General features: G+C 37.5%; 1 protein-coding gene across 6 annotated transcripts in view; it reads right to left on the bottom strand.

Annotated features, from left to right (window-relative positions):
* Positions 1-14,119, bottom strand: part of PPP1R12B (protein phosphatase 1 regulatory subunit 12B) — a 223,306-nt gene that overhangs the window by 153,090 nt on the left and 56,097 nt on the right. For all 6 annotated transcript variants that reach the window (XM_044267619.1, XM_044267612.1, XM_044267620.1 and 3 more), the window contains exons 3-4: positions 8,678-8,796; positions 388-547 (exon numbers count right to left, since the gene is read on the bottom strand). In XM_044267619.1, the coding sequence (XP_044123554.1) occupies positions 388-547; positions 8,678-8,796 (279 nt within the window). The remainder of the gene's footprint in view (positions 1-387; positions 548-8,677; positions 8,797-14,119) is intronic.

Below are 14,119 nucleotides of genomic sequence, written 5' to 3'. Positions count from 1 at the left end.
ATCTAAAGAGCCCAGAGAAATTACCTCTGTCCAAAAAGGACCCAAATCACAAGTCTGTCCTGTATTACATGTCAACAGGGGAGGAGACTGCTGGGATAGTAATGATAAGTCATAGCACTGGACGAGATCATGTAAGGTCATCTTCTAGGCCAGTACACCTCATCTGTTTCTTATTATACATGTCAGTGAGAAGCTAGAGTGACAATAGGAGAGTGGAGACCAGCTATGGGTTATTATCAGCAAAATATAAGAAAAGACTGCATGATTAGAGAGGAAAACAATAAGGAAACATATCGTAGTTGAAAATCTAATTCACCCCCTGCTTCCAAACCCCAGCTCATCTTCTCCCAGTCTGGCAAACTCTTGATTGATGTAAATGGACGATACCTGAGGACCTCCGAATAGCCCTTGGCAGCAGCCACATGGAGGGCCGTGGCCCCGGAGCGAGGCTGCCTTACATCCTCAATTTTCCCGCTGTTGAGCCACTGGCGGGCATCCTGTAACATCTGTTGTTCCTCTTCTTTTCTTGACTGCTCTAGATCAACTCCTATAGAAACCAGACAGCCAGAGTTACTCAGGGTCCATTTAAATGTGACAGGGTATTTTCCTTAGATTCTAAACACATCATAAATAAAACCACAAATAACGGTTTAAGTCATCAAGTTGGGTATTCATTAAATGTATTCTTTATTTAGAAGAACAATGACATTTATACACACATTAGTAGTTTTATCAGGGTTAAACCATTTTAAATACGGTGTGATGGCAGATCCATTGAAGTAACATGCTTAAAATGGTTTTTAGTTTTAAGAACATAAAGACCGAAGTGGACTTTGAGTTTTGTGTTATAGTATTTATACAATGCTCTACATTTCAAAGACCTTTTACATGTTTTACCATTTTAGTTTCCTAACAATCCTTTGAGGTAAATGTAACAGATATCACATTCACCATTTAACAGATGAGAAAATAACATAGAAAGGTGCCTCGCTCAAGACCACAAAACACATTAGAGCTGTCATTAGAAACCTGGCATCCCAGGTCCCTGTCGTTCTTTTCCACTTACTAGTCCATAAGCCTGGTATCAAAAAATCTTAGATTCAGTATGATATACTTTAGTATATCATTAGAGGTAGCTCTAATGTTCATTTCCACATGTAGGGAAATATACTGACTTGAAGCCATATAATCTAGAGCAGCTGAGTAGGTCACGTGCAGTTAAAGCTTCCAAGGGAATGTAGCTTTTGTTTCGCTTTAAAACATTATAGAGGAACTCCAAAAAGTTCCTCTCTTTAGCCAGAAACTCTCCAACATTTGTGTGCCACTGAAAAGGGGCTGCGGTGGGGCATTCCCCCTTCGATAAAATAAGGACATGATCATTGTACAGAAATCAGTTGCATTTCTATACACCAACAGTGAGACAGAAGAAAGAGAAATTAAGGACTTGATCCCATTAACAAATGCACCCAAACCATCAGATACCTAGGAATCAACCTAACCAAAGAGGCAAAGGATCTGTACTCAGAAAACTATAGAATACTCATGAAAGAAACTGAGGAAGACACAAAGAAATGGAAAAATGTTCTAAGCTCGTGGGTTTGAGGAACAAATATTGTTAAAATGTCTAAGCCACCAAAAGCAATCTACACACTCAAGGCAATCCCTACCAAAATACAATCAACTTTTTTCACAGAGCTGGAACAAATAATCCTAAAATTTGTATGGAACCAGAAAAGACCCCGAATAACTAAAGGAATGTTGAAAAAGAAAACCAAAGCTGGTGGCATCACTCTTCTGGACTTCAAACTCTATTACAAAGTTGTAATCATCAAGACAGTATGGTACAGGCCAAAAACAGACAAAAAGATCAATGGAACAGAATAAAGAAGCCAGAAATGGACCTTCAACTCTATGGTCACTGATCTTTGACAAAGCAGTAAAGAATATACACTGGAAAAGAGACAATCTCTTCAACAAATGGTGTTGGGAAAATTGGACAGTCACATGCAAAAAAGTATGAACCTGGACCGTTTCCTTATACCGTATACAAAAACAGACTCAAAATGGATGAAAGACCTAAATGTGAAACAGGAATCCAACAAAATCCTTGAGGAGAAGACAGGCAGCAACCAACTTGACTTTGGCTGCAGCAACTTCTTGCTAAACACATCTCCAAAGGGAAGGGAAAAACAAAGGCAAAAATGAACTACTGGGACTTCATCAAGATAAAATGCTTTTGCACAGCAAAGGAAATAGTCAACAAAACCAAAGACAAGACAGAATGGGAGAAGATATTTGCAAATGACATACCAGATAAAGGGCTAGTATCAAAAATCTATCAAACTTAACACCCAAAGGATATATAATCCAATCAAGAAATGGGCAGAAGACAGGAACAGACATTTCTGCAAAGAAAACATCCAAGTAGCCAACAAACACATGAAAAAAGTGCTCAATACCACTCCGCATTAGGGAAATACAAACCAGAACCACAATGAGATAACACCTCACACCATCAGAGTGGCTAAAATTAACAAGTCTGGAAACTACAGATATTGGCGAGGATGCAGAAAAGGGGAACGCTTCTACACTGTTGGTGGGAATGCAAGCTGGTGCAGGCACTCTGGAAAACAGCATGGTGATTCCTCAAAAAAGTTGAAAATAGAGCTACCCTATGCCCCAGTATTTGCACTACTGGGTATTTATGGAATATAATGTAGCCATTAAAAATTGAAATTATGTCATTTGCAATGATGTGGCTGGAACTAGAGGGTATTATGCTATGTGAAATAAGTCAATCAGAGAAAGACAATTATATGATCAAAGGTACAAATGTAGTGATCTGAAGGGGCAAGTGCACCCAAATGTTTATAGCATCCATGTCCACAATGGCCAAACTATGGAAAGAGCCCAGATGTCCACTGGCAGATGAGTGGATAAAGAAGATTTGGTATCTATATACAATGGAATATTATGTAGCCATCAAAAATTGAAATTATGTCATTTGAATGATGTGGCTGGAACTAGAGGGTATTATGCTATGTGAAATAAGTCAATCAGAGAAAGACAATTATCATATGATCTCACTGAAATGTGGAATTTAAGAAACAAGGCAGAGGATCATAGTGGAAGAGAGGAAAAAAATGAAAAAAGATGAAATCAGAGAGGGAGACAAATCATAAGAAACTCTTAGGAAACAAACAAGGTTGCTGGAAGGGAGGGAGTCAGGGGGATGGGGTAACTGGGTAATGAATATTGGGAAGGGTATGTTTTGTAATGAGCACTATGTATTATATAAGACTGATGAGTCACAGACCTGTGCCCCTGAAACAAATGATACATTATATGTTAATAAAAAAAATACCAAAAAATTACCCAAAAAATGGCATGTCCCAAATACAAACATACCCATCCAAAGAGTTCTATACTCATGAGCAGGCTTTATCTGAGCTTGGTCCACTCCCAACTAACTTCCTAAATGAAAACCTGTGAACTACCCTAAGGATTATCTGACTGATTTGGAGAGACAGATGGGGTGAATGGGTAAGCAATTTATTTCTTTTTTCCCCCAGCATCACTGAGATACAATAGACATAAAACACTGTGTAAGCTAAATTTGTTCATGTTGTTTTGATACTTATATATTGCAGAATGATCACTACAATAAAGTTAATTAATAATATCATCTCACATAATTATTTCTTTTTTGTGCTGGGAACATTTAAAATCACTTAGCAACTTTCAAGTTCATAATCTAATACTGTTAATTAAAGTTACCATGCTGTACATTAGATCCACGGAACTTATTTTATAACCAGAACCCTGTACCCATTGACCAGTATCTCCCCATTTATCCCCATCCCTGGCCCCTGGAAACCACCATTCTACTCTCTTTGTTTCTCTTTCTGTCTTATTTCATTTAGCATAATGCCCTCAAGGTCCACCCACGTTGTTGTACATAGCAATATTTCCTTCTTTCTTTTTTCTCATGGCTGAATAATATTCATACACACACACACATATATATATGTGTGTGTGTGTATATATATATATCCATTCATCCATAGACTGACACTTAGGTTGCTTCCGTATCGTGGCTATTGTGAATAATGATGCATTGAAAAGAGGAATACAGATATCTCTTTGAGGTCTTTTTTTTTTTTAAGATTTATTTATTTTAGTGGGGAGGGGCAGAGGGAGAGGGAATCAAGTAGACTCCCTGCTGAGCAAGGAAACTGACGTGGGGCTCAATCCCTGGACCCTGAGATCATGACCTGAGCTGAAATCAAGAGTCAGCCGCATAAACAACCGAGCCACCCAGGCACCCCTCTCTTTGAGATTTTAGTTCCATTGCCTTTGGATATATACCTTGAAGTGGGACTGCTGGGTCATATAGTAGTAGTATTTTTAATTTTTTGAGGAAATTCCATGCAGCTTTCCATAGTTGCTATACCAATTTACATTCACATTAACTGTGTACAAGAGTTCCCTTTTCTCCACAGCCTTGCCAACACTTAACTATTTCTTCTCTTTTTGATGAAAGCCATTTGAACAGGCTTGAGGTTATCTCTCCCAATGGTTTTGATTTCCATTTCCCTGATGATTAGTGATGCTGAACATCTTTGCATGAACCTGTTGGCTATTTGTACATCTTCTTTGAAAAAATGCCCATTTTTTTACCAAACATATATGTATTGTATGTATCAAACATATGATTTGCAGATATTTTTTTCCCATTCTGTAGGATGTCTTAATTTTGTTGTTTCTTTTGCAGTGCAGAAACTTCTAGTTTGATGTGGTCCTGCTTATTTATTTTTGCTTTTCTTGCTTTTGCTTTTGGTTTCATATCCCGAAAATTATTGTCAAGACCAATGTAAAAAGGAGGTTTTCCCCCATGTTTTCTTCTGGGAGTTTTATAGCTTCAGGTCATATGCATTAGTCTTAACTCCATTTTGAGTTAATTTCTGTGAGTGTTTTAAGATAGGGGTCTCATTTCATTTTTCTGCATGTAATTATATTCAGTTTTCCCAACACCATTTATTGAAGAGACTATCGCTTCCCTATTGAGTCTTCTTGGCTCTCTTGTTCAAATAGTAGTTAACCATTAGTATATGAGGGTTTAATTTTGGGCTCTCCGTTCTGTTCCACTGGTTTATGTATCTATTTTTATGCCAGTACCACACTGTTTTGATTACTATAGCCTGGTAGTATAGTTTTATCATCAGGAAATATGATGCCTCCATCTTTGTTCTTTTTCAGGATTGCTTTGGCAATTAGGGGTCTTTTGTGATTCCATACAAATTCTAGGATTTTTTTTTCTATTTCTGTGAAAAATGCCTCTGAAATAATAGGGACTGCACTGAACCTATAGATGGCTTTGGACATTTAAACATTATTAATTCTTTCAATCCATGAACATGGGTGGATTTCCATTTATATGTGTCTTCTTCAATTTCTTTCTTTTCAGATCTTTTGCCTCCTTGGTTAAATTTATTCCCAACCAATTTATTGCTTTTGATGCTAACAGCTTTTTGGTAGTCTTCAGGATTTTCTATATCTGAGATCATAATCATCTGCAAACAAAATTTTAGTTCTTCCTTTCTGATTTACATGTCTTTTATTTCTTTATCTTGCTTGACTACTCTGGCTAGGACTTCTAGTAATATGTTGAAAAGAAGTGATGAGAGTGGGTACCCTTGTTTTATTCCTGACCATAGAGGAAAAGCTTTCAACCTTTTACCATTGAGTATGATGTTAACTGTGGGCTTGTCATATATGGACTTTATTATGTTGAGATAATTTCTTCTATATCCAATTTGTTCAGAATCTTTACCATGAAAGGTTGTCGTATTTTTGTCAAATGCTTTTTCTGCATCTGTTGAGATGGTAATTTTTACCCTTCATTCTATTAATGCTGTGTATTATATTTATCGATTTATGTAGCTAAACCACCCTTGCATCTTAGAGATAAACTCCACTTGATCATAGTGTTTGATCTTTCTGTTGTGCTGCTTAATTTGGTTTGCTAATATTTTGTTGTGAATTTCTGTACCTATATTCAGCAAGGATAATAGACTATAGTTTCCTTTTCTTATACTGTCCTTATCTGGCTTTGGTATCAGGGTAATGCTGGCCTCATAAAATGAATTTGAGAGTGTTCTCTCCTCTTTGTTTGAAAGAATTTGAGAAGGAATGGTATTAATTCTTTATATGTTTGGTAGAATTCACGAAAGAAACCATTCGGTCCTGGACTTTTCTTATTGTTTGATTACTGACTCCATCTCCTTATTTGTTATCAGTCTGTTCAGATTTTCTATTTCTTCCTGATTCAGTCTTGGTAAGTGGTGAATTTCTGGGAATTTATCTATTTTGTCTAGGTTATCCAATTTGTGGGCATATAGTTGTTCAGCATATAGTTGTTCACAGTAGTCTCTTACCAAGCTTTGTATTTCTGTGATATCAGTTGTAATGCCTCTCTGTTCATTTGGTTTTATTTTAGTCTTCTCTTTTTTTCTTAGTCTAGCTGAAGGCTTGTCAATTTTATTTATTTTTTTTAAAAAAACAGCTCTTAGTTTCACTGATCTTTTTTCTTTTTTTGTCCTGGTCTCTGTTACATTTATTTCTGCTCTGATCTTTGTTATTTCCTCCCTTCTGTTAATTTTGGACTTAGTTTGTTCCTTTTTCTATTCTCTGAAATGTAAAGGTGAGTTGTTTATTTGAGATACTTCTTTTTTCCTAATGTAAGCATGTCACTATAAACTTTCTTCTAAGAACTACTTTTGCTGCATTCCATAAGTTTTAGCATGCTGTGCTTCCATTTTTGTGTGTTTCAAGATATTCTTAAATTCTTCTTTTATTTATTCTTTGACCCACAGGGTGTTTAGTAGCAGATTGCTTAATATTCACATATTTGTGAATTTCCCAGTTTTCCTCTTGTTATTGATAGAATATTCTGTATATGTCTATTAGGTCCATAGGGTCTAGAGTATAGTTCAAGTCCAGTGTTTCCTTATTGGTTTTCTGTTCAGATGACCTATCCAGTTTGCAAGGGGTGTACTGAAGTCCCCTTCTATTACTATATTATCATCTATTTTTCCCTTCAGATCTGTCAGTATTTGTTTAATATATTTAGGTGTTCAAAAGTTGGGTACATATGTATTTATGACTTATATCTTCTTGATGAATTGAAAGAGGTATCTGATTTAGAACATACCAGAATTCCACACAGAGAACAGTGCTACAAAGTTAAGCATACATTTGAACACCTCTTCCAACACAGCATATTCTTTAACCGAAGAGTCAGAAATCAAAATAGAAAAGTTGGTTTCTTGGAACACCTGAGTGGCTCAGTCAGTCGTCTGGCTGGTGATTTCGGCTTAGGTCCTGATCTCATGGGTGGTAAGAGCAAGTCCCACTGGGGCTCTGCACTTAGTGGGGAATCTATTTGAGATTCTCTCCCTCTGCCCTCCCCCTTCTCTCCCTCAAATAAATAATTTTTTTTAAACACAAGAAAAGTTGGTTTTCTAAATCAAAGCCATCTTAAAAAATTGTTTGTTTAAAAAAAAAATCTTTGTAAATTGTGATGTCTATCTTAGCATAAGGCCGAGTGGGACTGAGTGGTAAACTAAGCATAAAGTTCTTTAATTCAATGGGCACAAAAATTATACAAAGGAAGGCAGTAAAAACAAGTATTTACTACACTAGAACATCATTATTTTAAGGCACTGGCATACTTTCCATAAAAAGCCAGATATTCAATATTTTCCGCTTTGTGGGCCATTCTGTCTGTTCAACTCTGCTGTGGTTGTGCAAATGCAGCTTTCAGTAATTTATGAACAAATGGATGTAGCCAGCCTTGGCCTGCCTATTCTAAAGGTTCATATCAGGAAAGGCCAGGGGAGCTTAATCTTCTGGAATAAAGTGCAGACTGTGGGTAAACTAGTTTAACAGAAAGACTAAATAAACATCACCACAAATCATGTCCACAAAGTTTTTTGATGGTTCTAGCAAACTTCCAAAAACCTGTCCTCCTTGCCATCTGACCATTTGCAATTAAAAGAACCCAGAGACTTCAGGAAAATCCTGACTTACTCTCTGATATGGATTCTTCTGAAAATGTATTTACAGAGTTTATTCTTCTAAATAACAAACTACAGAATAACTGTCATGGTCAGTATGGTTAAGGATCATTTCAGAGGTTATAATACTTTTATCAGCACCACTTTTAGTTCTCATCAAGAGAAAAGATACAAAGTCATCAACAGAATTTGACCAATACTCCAATTTACACTAGCTATCATCCTTTCTTTAGACTTCACAATGTGTAGCAAAATCCAGTATTATGTCCACACAGTGATAAACTTCATGCTCCTCATCAGTCTGACTTATATTATCAAAGAATATTCAGGTCACTCCCAACTATTCAATGCATATACACCCTTGGATATGGCAAAAACAAGGAATCGCCAGTCATCCTTTTGACATCTGGCCTATTCTTGCGTGAGTTATTAAGAGGACACGTGATTTTGGGGATTGATAGTCAAGATACCCAATGTTGTGGAGATAGATCTAATCCTCTCATAATATGATAATGAAAAACTCTACACAGCAAATGGATTATTTTCTAAGTAGCAATGTTTGAGAGTCTCTCCTGGCCCTCTGGAATCACGTAGGTTACCTTGCTTCTTCACTTGCTCCAGAAGAAGATCCTTCATGGCAGGCTCTTCTGCAAGGTCCGAGGGGACTTCACCTTCACTATTCACAATACCCACACTGGCTCCATGGTTAATGAAATACCTGCATAGACAAGATCCAGGATCTACATTACCTTGGTCAGTCTAATACTGATTTATACTTGTGCATATCGTCTTCTATGCAGAGCAAGGCCACTGTTTTGGGGTCTTAAATATGGTCCCAGATAACATGTTCCATTGTTATTTTCTAACTTCATTAGCCTTCAATAGTTAGGACTGGAAGCTTCTCTATTTCATGATGAGCAATACCAACAAGCAGGATTTCCTTCACACTCATATTCCTAACTTTCGCCCTCTCACTCCTGTTGGATAGTAAGAGATTTTCTAAATACCTTAAGGAAGACATGCAGCCAAAAAACTCACCCACCATCTCTGAGGTCCAAACACAGATTCCCAAAAGGATTTATACACTTGAATATTGGCAGTAAGAGCCCTCAGAAGATATATAAGGAAGTAATTCTCAAAAAACTTTCTCAATGTCGCATTAGAGTATATTAAGTAGTGCTGGGTATAAAAACAGAAAAGAAATGAAATAAAATGTGCATGAATCTGCCTAAATTATGCCTCTACAAAACTTTCCCTTCAACCAGCCATCTACATGAAACCTTCTACACTCTAAGAGGAAACTAAATTACTTAAGAAATAAATAGTTAGGGGTGCCTGGGTGGCTCAGTGGGTTAAAGCCTCTGCCTTCAGCTCAGGTCATGATCCCAGGGTCCTGGGATTGAGCCCCACATCGGGCCCTCTGCTCTGCGGAGAGCCTGCTTCCTCCTCTCTCTGCCTGCCTCCCTGCCTACTTGTGATCTCTCTCTCTCTGTCAAATAAGTAAATAAAATCTTAAAAAAAAAAAAAAAAGAAAGAAAGAAATAGTTAAATGCTAAACAATTAGATTCTATATTGAAATACAACAGTCAATCCTGAAGAAGAAAGGTCTGATCATTTTAATATCCTAAATGGATCCTTTTTGATTTTCAAAGTGCTTTCACATACAATTACATAATGTGTCAGGCAATTTTAAGAAGCAGACAATATGGGGAGTACCATCAGCACAGGAAATTGAGGCTCATACATGTTATTTTCCTAAAATCATAGAAGTGGCAAACGACAAAGGTAGTGGCCCCAGCCTCCCATCTTCAGGTCTAGTTCATCTGTTCACTAGATCAAGTTGCTTTTGGGCCAGTGAGAATCCCAGTAATGCTGGGAACTCTACCAAATACTCAGAGTATTTAAAGGGGAGAAAGAAATACTATTTAAATCAGTTTCAACAAAGCGGTGAGCATTTATTGGTCCCCTACTATGTTTAAGGCACCACATTTCAGATATCATAGCCTTTCAAAAGATAAATCAAGATTGTCGCTATATTCAAAGAGCTGGCAAAAGAGAATCAACAAAGACTATATTGAAATTGTGTTTTTGCTTTCTCAGTGCCTAGTACCTGGTATAACAGAGCCTCAATAAATGTGAATTTCTGGATTAATTGTGCATATATAAAGTGCAAAAGCACTCACAATTCATCTGATTTTCAGCTCTCCCTGTCCTTCCCTCACAGTCTGAGGATGAGACTTTTTTCAATTCAAAGGTTAATTCTCTGTATCTGCTTTCTTAATTCTATCAAGTACCAGTCCTCTGTTCATCAATTACTCCTTCATTTCCACATATTCAACAGCTTCTCTCTGCTGGTTCCTTAACTTCAGGCCAAAGAAACATTTAATTGTATCTCCCCCACCTGAAAAATCAAAATAGAAATAATCTACAGAGTAAGCACTCAGTAACTGCTTTTTGGGATGGGGCGCCTTCCTGCCTGGGTGGCTCAGTCGTTAAGTGTCTGCCTTTGGCTGAGGTCATGATCCCAGGGTGCTGGGATCAAGCCCTGCATCAGGCTCCCTGCTCAGCGAAAGTCTGCTTCTCCCTCTCCCACTCTCCCTGCTTGTGTTCCCTCTCTAGCTGCGTCTCTCTCTGTCAAATAAATAAAATCTTTTTAAAAAAAATGCTTTTTGGATTGAGCTGTACCCTATACTCCAATCAAACTGAACTACTTGATATTCCCCCAAACATCCCACTCTCACCAGCTCTCTTCCACAGCTCAGATAGTTTCCTCCAATGGGATGAAACACCCTCCCTTATCCTTTTCCTTCTAGAAATTCCGTATTTCAATGTCCATTTGAAATGTTTTTGCCTTCATGCAGCCTTTGCTTGTTCTCACCAACCGAATTTTCTGTCTCCTTCCTTTAACTACACCCTCCCCCCACAGTCCTCCGCATCACCAATTCTGGACCTCTGCCAAGACACTATTGACGCAACTGTCCAATCAGGCTGAAAGCTAGTTGAGGGCAAGAACTGTATCTTCCTTACTGTTATCATTGCTATGACATTCTGATAGCATCTCTACTATCTCGGCACTACATAAACTTTACCTGAAATAAATGAAACATCTTAGCCACTCTGCTCTGACATCTACTCCATCCCTTACTAGATCAGGCACTGTATAACGGCCCCTGTTTTTCCCCTTTTCTGACATGCTCTTATGCTCATGATCAAGAAGACTCATTTCTAGAAAGCAATCTGGCTCACCATGAATCAGAGATTATGGTTAATCAAAGCTACCTTTCTAGACCATTTTTAGGAAAAAAAGAAGTAAAAACCTGTTTAGTTTCCCACGTTTACCTGAGAAATAATAAATATCAATCTATAAAGTAATATTTACTTTACCCATGAGAATCTTTATAGTTATCCAGAGGCTCAGAAATACCCATGAGCTCAATAAATACGCCCTTAGAAAATAAAGCCCTTCTGGTGTCTTCCTAACTCACGATTGATATAAGATATTTTTACTACTATCTAAAGGAGGAAGAAAGAAAATTTAATGTATTTGAAAACTCAGAATAAATTAGCATCCTAATAAACTATAAAGTCAAACTAAATGCTGTGCCCTTGGCTCTATCTGTTGCTTCTAAGTTAAACACTCATTGGTAACAAAAATATAAAACATCCAGCTAACTAACAATAAGCCTGAACTCAAATTAAAATGAGAAAAATAACAGCCTCTAAACCTCTTTTTTAAAAAATATACCATACTGAGTTCAAATATGAGACAAAAAGGTAATGGAATATGAAACAGAATGCATTTCTTTCTTTCTTTCTTTCAATATTTTATTTATTTATTTGACAGAGAGTGAGAGTGAGAGAGAGCATGAGCAGGATCGAGGGAGCAAGAGGGAGAGGGATAAGCAGACTCCCTGCTGAGCAGTAAGCCTGACACAGGGCTCAATCCCAGGACCCCAGGATTATGATCTGAGCCAAAGGCAAAGGCTTAACCAACTGAGCCCCCCAGGTGCCCCTTAGATTCTTCCTAGAAAGCTAGTTTGCCTTTTGTTTGTTTCCACTCCCTTGAAATTTAGAATTCCTATGATTCAGAGCATAAGGGTATAAAACTTAAGATCTTTAAGATTAAAAAAAAAAAAAGAAAGAAAGAAAGAAAAAATGACCAAGGGCTAATCTTATCTAAAACATTGTTCACAGGCCCTAAGGTAAAGCAACCAAAATGAATTACATAAACAGTGGCATTCTTTTCCATTGTACAGAAAATAATCACAAATAAGTAAATAATGACAAGGTCAAAACCTGTCTAATAATGATATGCATAATGAAAGATAAATTAAAGAAGGCCATCCCTAACCATCACCCCATGTATACAATACAGTCTAGTCTAGATCATCACTCTCCTGATCAGACTTTGATATGTCTAATGAGTAATAATTTATATGAGGAAATAGTAACTCTTACCGATTCCTTTCACTCAAGGTAATATTTATTTGGGCAGGAGACTGTTAAATTTTGAACTTATTTCCAAAGGAATCGTGTTCATCCAGAGAGAAGAATTAAAGAAATCACTGTAAAAAAGCATTTACAATCATTCTCTGTACTCAGCTTCACAAAAAGAAGTGAAAGAAAGAGACCCCATGGACAATGCCAACACAAGTGATCCTAATTCCAAGCATGAGCTCTGCTTGTTACCTTCCAACAGAAAAAAGTGGAATTCTTGAATGTAATGAGATTCAGTAACTTAAAAATCACCAACAAGCTACCTGAACAAATAATAAAATATTAAAAATGAGGTGCTGGAATGTTCTATAACTGTTTCTTAAATAAATTTTTTAAAGTAAAAAACAAGATCTATGAGGAAGCCACCATAACTCTTAGATATCAGAATGCTAGCAGTAGTGGTAAGGCTGAGTAAGAATCAGAGCCTTTCCTATGAGACTCTGAAAAGAGGGCAGCCTAAGGGATGAAGAGATGACTGATTTTTACTAAATTAGAACAGGGAGAAGAACTGAGACTAAAGAAAACGGCATTGTCCGTTTCTGTTGGCTTTGGGACCAGTCCCGTTCGTTGTCCACTTTTTAGAACAAGCAGCCCAAACACCAGCACTGCTGCCTAGTGTTTCTCTGGCTCTGACTCTCCCATTGTTTAACTTCTCCCACTGAGCATCCCCGACTCAAAAGCAAAACTGAGACACAGGCTCTCCCCCAGGAAACCTGGGCAAATCAGATTGTGTGGGAAGCCATTTCCAGGACTCCAAAGAGCTGCCAACAGAATCCTCCCTGCTGTTTGCTGGGTAAGAGAAATATAATAGAGCTCTAATTATATGGAAAAGTGCCTTAAAACAAGCATCTGATTTGCAAAGGATCGCAGAATATCATGATTTCATTTAGTGAATTTATCTTATCAACCTAAATCTACTCTTATCTAGAATACACTCAACTGTCTCATTTTAAAGATGTTTCAACTGCTAAGCCTCTTTCCTATTTATTATTTATTTTTATTTATTTATTTTTTTAAAGATTTTATTTATTTATTTGACAGACAGAGATCACAAGAAGGCAGAGAGGCAGACAGAGAGCGAGAGGAGGAAGCAGGCTCCCTGGGGAGCAGAGAGCCTGATGCAGGGCTCGATCCCAAGACCCTGGGATCATGACCTGAGCCAAAGGCAGAGGCTTTAACCCACTGAGCCACCCAGGCGCCCCAGTCTCTTTCCTATTAAAAAAAAAAAAAAAAAAAAAAAAACCTTCAGAGGTGCCTGAGTGGCTCAGCAGGTTCAGTGTCTGATTTTAGTTTCTGCTCAGGGTATGATCTCAGGGTCATGAGATTAAGCCTCCCCTCTACCCCAAAAGGTGCTGCAACTCAGCAGGGAGTCTTCTTGAGATTTTCTCCCTCTGTCCCTCCCCCAACTCACAGGCACACTCACTCTTGCTCTATCTCAAGAATAAATAAATAAATCTTAAAAAAAAAAAAAAAACCTTCAAGGGTGCTTGGCTAGCTCAGTTGGTGGAGCAAATGACTCTTGATCTTTGGGTTGTGAGTTTAAA

Source organism: Neovison vison, chromosome 10, assembly GCF_020171115.1.
Source record: "Neovison vison isolate M4711 chromosome 10, ASM_NN_V1, whole genome shotgun sequence".
NCBI classification, from domain to species: Eukaryota; Metazoa; Chordata; class Mammalia; order Carnivora; family Mustelidae; genus Neogale; species Neogale vison.
Note: the sequence above shows the minus strand (reverse complement) of the source record. Positions and strands in the feature narration are given on the sequence as shown.